Genomic DNA, 9,147 nt, shown 5'->3' on the forward strand with positions numbered 1-9,147 from the left:
GGCCGTGCCCCCCCCACGCCCCCCGGTCACCTTTTTTTTTTTTTTTTTTTTTTGCGGTACGCGGGCCTCCCACTGCCGTGGCCTCCCCCACTGCGGAGCACAGGCTCCGGACGCGCAGGCCCAGCGGCCATGGCTCACGGGCCCAGCCGCTCCGCGGCATGTGGGATCCTCCCGGACCGGGGCACGAACCCATGTCCCCTGCACCGGCAGGCGGACTCTCAACCACTGCGCCACCAGGGAAGCCCCCAGGTCACCTTTGCAAGCCCAGGCCCCCATGGGCAGCTGTGCAGAGGGCAGCTGCAGAGGGCTGGGGCCGCCACTCAGAGGTAGCAACAGGGTGGTGGGCCAGGCTGTGCATATCTCTGCTGTGGGCACTACTCTCTCTTGCTCTGTTCTCTATTCCTACCTGTACTCAGGCCCTCACAATCCAGCCTCCTTGCTGCCACCCCAGCCAGAGGGACCCTTCCCTCAGAGGGCATCTCCCAGGGCTGCCCTAAAGGGAGGGTCAAGATCCTGCATTGCCTGCATTCCTGGCAGTGTCACACCACCTGGCAGTTGTTGGGTGCCCAACAACTGTGGCTGAAAATGGCATATGGTTTACACAGACTCAACACCTGCTGTTTGCCAGGCAGAGCTGGGCACACTCTGGGGCCACAAGTGTATGGACACAAGTCCGTGCCGCCCTTGGAGAGCTCACATTTGGTGGGAACAGGGACGTGGAAAATTTCAGGACAGTGAGAAAATTTCAGGACACTGTCATCTAATACAACCTGAGGGGCAGGGATCCAGAAGGGTCAGGGAATGTTCCCAGGGGAGATGGTGCCTCTAATCCAACCGCTCACTTACAGACAAGGAAGCAGAGCTCAGATAGGAAAAGTGATCTTCCCAAGTTAATGACAGCAGGTCAGGGACCACATCAGAGCTGAAAGGCAGTTTTCCTAGCCCCAGGTCAGAATTCCTTCCAGAGCAAGGGTGCTCACCCTCACTACTGACACTGGGCCTGACCATTCTTTATGGTGAGGGCTGCCTGTGCCTTGCAGGATGTTTAGCAGCACCCCTGGCCTCTGCCCACTAGATGCCAGTGGCAGCCTCCCTATCAACCGTGACATCCGAACGCCTCCAGACCTTACCAAACGTCCACTGAGGAGCAAAACTGCCCTCGGTCGAGAGCTACTAGTCTAGAACTTGGGAAATCTGAACCGAGATAAGAGAGGCAGCAGTCAAAGTCAAACCCTGGGCCACAGATGTGGACGAAAAAGTCTGGTGTCAGGGCTGGGCCAGCCTTGCAAACAGGCGCCAGGCTTACCAGCCCAGGCTCACTTTTCACCAGTGTGCCCGCACTTCTGAGATCCCTTAGATTTGAGTCTCGCTTGTAACTTTTTCAAAGTGCTTCAGCCCACCACACCCCTGTGAGGTGTATAAGAGAAAATATTGTTATTATCCTCATTCTACAGATGAGGAAATTGACGTTCCAGAAGCTTAGATGCACCAAAGTCACCCAGTGAGCTAGTGGCCAACCCCGGCTGGGACTCCCCCCGACGGAGCCGTCCTAAGACAGAGACCGACAGGGCGGAGAGAGGAAGGTCTTTCAACTCCTGCATCTACTTCTGGAAGCCTGCGTCCCTAGAACTCAAATCCATTAGTTCCTAACAATCCCCAGGGGCACCATAACTCTGGTCTTTTACAGATGAGAACTACGGAGGCTCAGAGAGGACAAGAGCACATCCAACTGCACACGAGAAGGCCTGGAGGGGAGCTGGGCACTAGCCCTCTTCCCTCAGAGCCAGCTCACCTCCAGGCTGGGGCCGAAGGGTCTGGGCCGCTCCCAGGCCATGACCGCTCCTTAGACACTGCCTGACCAATGATGGGTCCTTCCAGGAACTTAGCGGGCACCACTCCCCATCAACATGGAACATCTGGTACTTATAACTCCCTCCCTCTGACGCAGGCAGGGGAGGCCTGTCTGAGTGAGAGAATGTTTTCATCTGTGAATCAGTTCCGCTAGTAAGAGTAATCATTCTATCGCTAATTATTGGTGATAGCAATGGTTCACACGTTTGTGCATTTATTACACATCAAGAACAATCCTGGGGGCCATTAAAGCCCTACTGACTAAAGTGTGCCGCAGCCCCACGGGGCAGGAATTATTGGCCCCACTTTACAGATAGTCAAGCTGAGTTTCAGGCAGGTTAAGGAGCTTTACGGCCAGTACGTGTGGGTGACAGGATCCCAACTCAGACCTGGTTGACTCTGAGGCTCTGGGCTTCTCCCACCGCATGGAGACCCCAGAACTCCAAGGGACACAAATGGGCAAATACACCCGAAAAGACAAACGCATTAGAGCCTGAAGTGGGTTTTTTAGCAAAAAGTTGAATAAACCATCCGTAGTCGTGTGCATCCAATCCACCCTGTAAAGAAATCCCTTCTCCTTAGAAATCACAAAGGTAAACTTCAGGCTGCCAGACCTGTGAGCATGGTGGGCTCGGTTAAGAAGGGTTTGTAGTACTAAGTAGAGTGAGCCTGGCTGCTGCCCCCGGCCTCTGGTGGTCCCAGGAGGGCCCAGGAAATGGGGAGAGAGCAATGTAGTGGCCTTGGTGCCCCGAGTACCAACCACCCCACTGCAGTCTCCAGATGGGGAACGGATAGGGGATAGTGGGCAGGCTAGTGCCCCCAGGAAGCATGGGTCCTCAGGGCACAGCAGGGTGGGATGCCCACCTACCCCTACCTGTATTGCCTATGGAGTTGCCTGTCATAGATTCCTCCTGCCAGGGTCAGCATCCATCCAGCCAAGTGCAGGCCCAGTTTGGGCAATTTTCTTCCCCAACTAAAATGTAAAGTTCAAGGTGGCACTTCTCAGAACCACCTTGAGCAAGGCCCTTCTCTCTGGGCCTCCTGAACTCACCTAGAAAAGGTGTGATGCCGCCCAGTGGCTTCTGAAGGGCACATGGCCGTGGACTTCAGGTAAAGAACCAGCCCTGGGCTCTGAATGGAGCCGGGCCTTGCTTCCTGGCCCTGGGCCCCTTCCTGCCCTCAGCAGCCGTTTGCAGGGGGTTGGGGCGCATCCCTAGGCCAGAGAGAGGGGCTGCGGGGTAGTCCAGCGGCAAGGACAGTTTCTTCCTCCTCCCCTCTCTGGGCCTCTGGGTCTCAGTCCCAGGAGCTGGAGCCTGGCAAGGTCAGCAGAGTGCTGAGGCAGGCAGGATGCCCATCCTCCTCTGAGAGGACAGCAGGGGCACACAGGTGACAGGAACAGGACTGGCTGGCCCCTTCCCCACAGTCCAGAGGTTCAGGGCGCAGAGGATAAATTACAGCCCTGGTGGGTCAAGGTACCCTTCACGATGGGTGTGCCCTGGAGGGGCTCCTTCTAACCTGCCCAGAAGTGGGAGGGAGGTACCTAGGGTTGGGAAGCAACTCTAAGGGTCCCTGTCAGGGGTCCCAGGGAGGCCATCGGTGTCTGATTTAAGAGTAGGTTTGTCTCCTCAGTTAATATTTTATTGAGGCCGAAACGTGGCGCCTGAGGGTTTGGTTACCTATCCCTGAGCCTTGCCTGGGGGAGGGGGCTGTGGGCTAAGAGGCCCATCACTCAGCAGAGGTTTTATGTTACTGGCTGCTGCAGCCTGACGCCCTGAGCTGAGGGTCCTTCCTGTAATCTTCACCCTGTGCCACCCCCCAGCCCCGGGCGGCCAAGCCGGCCGTGCTCACTGGGGGCGGCTAAGACCGGCGGGCCTAGGACAGCCAGGGGTGCCCTCTCAAGGTGTCACCCGGCATCTCACTCACACCCACCCCAGGCGTCGCGGCTCCATCCCCTCTGGGACTCTTCAGAGCCCGAGCCTTCTCTGCCCCCTTAGTCCCAGGCCAGCCCTCCCGGAGCCGGGACGGAGCGGCGGCCGAGGCGGGCAGGGCCGCGGAGCGCAGCGTCCCTGAGGGCCGCTCCTCGCCGGACCCGGGAACCCGCACCCCGGAGCGCAAGTGCTACTCCCTCCCCTCTGACCGCTGGCCCCCGGCGCAGGGCAGCGGAGGGGCGGGTGGCCGTGCGTTACCTTCCATGGACATGGGCTCCAGGATGCCGAACTGCTTGAGGACGGCGATGAACAGCAGTACCACCACGGCCATGGCGCACAGCTCCATGCCCTGGATGCCCATGGCGGCCCGGGCTACCTGGGGCCGGGGCGTGCCCCTCGCCCGCGCGCTGCCTCTGGAGGCACCGGGGCCGGTGCAGCCTGCCCGGCCTCTAGGGGAGACCGCGGCTCACATGCCCCAGGCAGGCGGGGCTGCGGGTGTCGGCGGGGCCGGGGCCCCGCGGAGGGCGGCGGCGGCGGCGGCGGCGACCTGGGACCGGCCAGGAGGTTGGACCCCGCGCGGCGGCCGAGCAGAGCGCAACTTTCCAAGTCAGCCGGCAAACTTCGAGGCGCGGCGGCGGCGGCGGCGCGGAGCGCAGCTCGGGCGGCCGGCGCGGGCCAGAGGTGCCTCCATGCCCGGCGCGGGCGCCGCGCCTCTTTCGCCCCCTCTCCAGCCTCAAGGGCTCCGGGGCGCGGGGTCGCGGCGGCTGCGGGGGTCCCGGGCGCTCCCGGGCGCTCCCGGCTGCCCCAGCCTCCATCGCGGCTCCCGGCGCGCTCATTGGCCTAGGCGCGGCGACCACCCGGGGAGGAGTCCCCTGCGGCCCCACCCGCGCCAGCACGGGAAGGGGCGGAGGGAGGCGGCCCCGCCCCGCACGGGCCAGCCCCCACACGGAGTCTGGCTCTGAGCCACCGCTACCCCGCCAGGCCCCGGGAGGCCGCGCGGTCGGCGGTTTCACCGAACCGCCCGTGCAGGGTGGGGCCGAGTGGCTGGGCAGGGGGCCGGGGCCGGAGAGGAAGGGAGCCTCAGAGCCGCTCCCAGTGGGGAGTCGGGGCTCCCCTCTCCTGGCGGAGGAGCACTGAGCCTGGCCACCGCCAGTCTCCGCTCGGCGGGCCAGCGCAGAGCTGGCCGTCGGAGGATCCGGGAAGCCCTCTCGCCCCAGAGTATTTCCCACAACCATCAGCCCACGGCCGGAGATTGAACTTGGCCCGGGTCTGGCCCCCGCTGAAAATGGAAAAGTTGGTATCCAAAGTTCTCCAGTTCTGGAAACCCGCATGCGCTCGAGGCTTTAGGAGGGAGTTGGGCTTTGGCATTAGAGTCTATGGAGCTGAGTTCAAATTCTGACTTTGCTGCGTGACCTTGGTCGAGTCACGGACTTGCCACCTCCTCCTCCTCCTCCTCCTCCTCCTCCCCAAAGAGGGGCTGGTGCCTGCCTTTCCGGCTGTGGGAAAGAGCTGAGTGGATGCCAAGTGCTACGCGCGGGCAGCGAAAGGGAGTGCTAAATCGTTTGTGGGTCGATTTCTTCCAGCCCCGGGGACACTGGGTAGAAAAGGAAAGCCGCGGAAAGGAAGGAGAAAGGAAGGGGAGAGGAGGGGGCGTGGCAGGGCGGGGCCCGGAATCCTCCAAGCCCCCAAACTCCGGGACTTGAGGGCCGGAGCCGTGACTCTCTGCTGCCCTCCAGCGGGCGTTCCGCACCGCGGTGTCCGCACCAGCTCAAGACTCCAGGAAGCGTACGCTGCTGTGAACACCAAGTTCTCCTTTTCTCTGTTGTCTTAGTGGAGGGGGAAATCCAGCCCCGTACCACGCTTGTGAGCGTTAACCCTGTTTGGACCTGGGGCCTGAACAATAGCAGCTTCCATTTATGGAGCCTCTGCTACCCACTCTGTCATTCATTCAACAAATACTGAGAGTGTACTGCGTCCCAGGCGCAGGGGACAGTTCCCAGGGCAGGGCGGGGCGGGAAACCGTCGCGTGCGCCGCTGAGGGCCCCGCAGGAGCTGCAAGCGAGCCAAGCCTTTAGCTTTACTTGTAATCCTTAAGGGCTCCCCCAGTGGGCATTCCTCTTCCCCCATTTTACAGGTGAGAAAACCGAGACCTAGAGGGTGGGTTATGGAAGGGGATATAGGTGCAGCCCAGGCCTGCTGGATTCCAGAGCAGATGCTTTCCCAGGAAACCGCACTGCTCCTGGTGGAAGCTGAAGCAGAGAGAGGCTGTGACATCTCTTTCCGCCTGTGCGGTTCAACCTCACTATTTAACACACCTGGTTAAAAGACTGAGTTATTGGAGATATTTTTAAAGAACTGTAAATGCACAGCTTTCAATTCCATTTAAGTGGGCATGTGGTGAGTCTCCACTGACCAAAGGCAAGAGGTCTAAGTAGAGATGCTAACGATTGCAGGAGAATGTGGTTCTGTTAGAGCCCATGAGTTGCTTGTGTGTAAAAGTCTAGAAAGGTTAAAAAGCCTCCTGCCATCTAATTTACACACTTAAGTGCTGAGCAAAATCTAGCCTGTGTCGCAGCTAGTTCCCACCAGTCCTCGCTCGACAGCCTGGTTAAAAGCCCAGCAATGCGAAACCTCCCTAAGCCTGTTCCTCATCCATAAAACGGGGGTGATAATCCAACCTCTCCAGGGGCTTGTAAAGGGTTGAATAAGACAACGACTGGCATGTGTCGCAGGCTCCGACGGGGGCGGGTCCTCCTGAGCTGCCCCAGCCCTGCTCCCTGCCTCAGTTTCCCCTGGTGTTCCCGAGCATCTCCCCTGTGAAAGCTTCAATGACTGCCCATAAACACTGAGCTAGAAACAAGACATCGATCTCTGGCTCTGCGGTGTAAAATATTAACGACGCCTAAGTGGATACCGGGGCTGAGAGCAGAATGTCCGCTCGGCATTAGCAGCCCGGGCCAGGGGCCTAATGGATGGGAAGCTGATTCCCCTGCTCGTTCACTAGCCCGGGGCCTGCCAGCTCTGGGGCCAACCTAGGTCCACTGAGGCTGTGCTGGCAGCCCTGTCACACCTCCTCTTGCCCAGGACCCGGAGAGGGGAGCTGGCAGACAATCCCCCAAGTCCCATACCTCCTCCCCACACCCATGAAGTCCCAGGCCAGGCCTTTCCCAGCTGCTTCTAGCTCCCCCCACGCGGGCATTTGCTCTGGCATGCACTCACCCCTCCCCCACCCACCAAAGGCAAGCTGGGTGTCGGCAGTGCTCCGTGCCAGCTCCCTGCCTTGGGGGAGGGGCAGGCTCAGGGGAGGGGCACAGACACAGAAATCTGTGCAGGGCAGGGGGCTAAGGGCTGCCACAGATGTAGAGAAATAAGAGGGAGCCACTGGCTCTTCCTCAGATGACGAGGGAAGCCTGGAGGGCCCTGAGCCCTCGCTGGAGGACTCAATGGGTGGACGAGGTCCCCGAGGCACTGGTGTCCTGATCTAACTTAGAACGTTTCAGAGACCCAGCTGCTTTGGAGCTGGATGGGGTGCCCTCTAAACCTAGGCTTGCACCCCGATGCCTGAGGTTACGGTTTTCCTTTGGCCTGGAATTTTGGGGGGGGTTTTTGGCCTGGAATATTTTTGATGCCACTCCAGTTCTGTCTCCAGGAAACCAGCCCGGATCACACCACCAACCACCTGCATTAACCCTCTCTCCCCTGAACCCGCAAGGCCTCTGCTGCGTGGGCCACACATTCTGCGCTGCGTGTCTCAGCTGTCAGCCCAGACATCTTCCATGTCATCCGTGCTGCCCCACTGCTCTTATGGGCAGGGACCCTGTCAGTTTGGCCAACATTCATTGGATGCCACCTGCCTGCTGTTGCTGATCACCTAGCTGCCCAAGGATTTCAAGAGGTCTTTTGACTCTTAAGGGAGGAATGGGGACGGACACATGCTGTTTAGAGGGACACGTTGCCTGCAAACAGCCCAGCAAGTTAGTTGTTCCTGTCCCAACTCTCTGGAGGGCAGGCCTCCCTTGGTTCTAGTGCATTCTACTGGGCAGAGCAGGCGTTATACAATTTATTCATCCTTCTCATATTTCACAACAACCAGACAAGAATTCCACAGGCCAAAGAAATGCCTCTAGGACTCCTCCCCGTGATGTCCCAGGGCTCCTCAAATGCAGCTCAGCCAAAGCTGAACACTCAGTCTTGCCCCACACCAGCCCCTCCTCAAGCTCCCTGTCTCAACTGCTCAGGCCAAAACCCCGGCTCTTAGACTGGGCTCTGCCTGTCCCCGCTCCTGCCCAGTCTGTCACCTAGCTCTGGCACCGTGCCTCTTTCTCATCCATCTCTGCTCCTAGTGGCAACCGGCCCAGCCACGCCATCGTCCCTCCCCCCTGTACTCGCAACATTACCCGCTGCCCCAGTGCCTCTCCCCACCTCCGCTCTGTCCTCCTATCTCTTCTCCATTTGGCAGCCAGAATGGTCATCTCAAGGTGAACGTCAGGTCCCGTCCTTCCCTGGCTTGGTAATCTCCAGTGGCTCTCGGACTCAACACTGGTTGTGTTTGCCTGCTTGGTACCCCTCTCCCTGATTTGGTAACAGCACCCTGATTTCCTTTGTTGAACCCCCTGCCCTTGCCAGCCCCAGGCCAGTGATTTCAGGGGTTTGGGGATATAACTGGTCGATCAGCATCAGTTCCTCTTTTCCTATTCCACAACACCCCTCTGCTGCCATGTGATTGGCTCAGGGATGGGCACCAGATGGGAGCCAGGATGATGAGAGACCTCATGGGACTGGCCCTGGACAAGCAGGAGAGAAGCACTCTCTCTTACTATGGCAGCTAAGTGGCCACCCCGCCACCATGTGAGGCCAGCAAGCCTGAGAATGTAGTCACCTCATGAGAAAGCAGAGCAAAATGTAGAGAGAAAGAAACTGAGTCCGGCACACAATACTGTGTGCCTGGATCCAGCTGTGCCTGATGGCACATTCTAACCTATATCTTTCAGTTAGAGGAGCCAATAAATCCTCCTAGTGTTGCTTAAGCCAGTGTGAGTTGGCTTGCTGTCCCTTGCAACCAAGATGGTCCTGATGAATGCATTTTCCACTACTCACAGAACAAAGACCAAAATCCATAACAAGCTGCATAAGAGCAGCAGACATCTTCTGAGCACTTGCTGTGTACCAGGCACTTCAACACAGCTCATGTCCCTCATTCCTCACAGATCCCGATAAGGCGGGGCTTGGCAAGAGGAAGACATTGAAGCACAGAGTAGTTAATGCTTTGTTTAAGGGCACGCAGCTGATAAACCACAGCGTTAGGATTTGAACCCAAGCAGTCCAGCTCCAGAGCCTGTGATTTTTTTTTTTTTTTTTTTTTTTTTTT

General features: G+C 58.8%; 1 protein-coding gene across 3 annotated transcripts in view; it reads right to left on the reverse strand.

Moving 5' to 3' along the window:
* Positions 1-9,147, reverse strand: part of KCNIP3 (potassium voltage-gated channel interacting protein 3) — a 94,690-nt gene that overhangs the window by 28,954 nt on the left and 56,589 nt on the right. Inside the window, exon 1 of one of the 3 annotated variants that reach the window (XM_007470199.1) lies at positions 4,038-4,140. The exons of the other annotated variants lie outside the window; for them this stretch is intronic. Within the exon in view, the coding sequence (XP_007470261.1) occupies positions 4,038-4,140 (103 nt within the window). Of the gene's footprint in view, positions 1-4,037; positions 4,141-9,147 lie in introns of those variants that run through there. 3 annotated transcript variants of the gene reach the window in all.

Source organism: Lipotes vexillifer, unplaced genomic scaffold (assembly GCF_000442215.2).
Source record: "Lipotes vexillifer unplaced genomic scaffold, Lipotes_vexillifer_v1.1 scaffold1139, whole genome shotgun sequence".
Taxonomy (NCBI): Eukaryota; Metazoa; Chordata; class Mammalia; order Artiodactyla; family Lipotidae; genus Lipotes; species Lipotes vexillifer.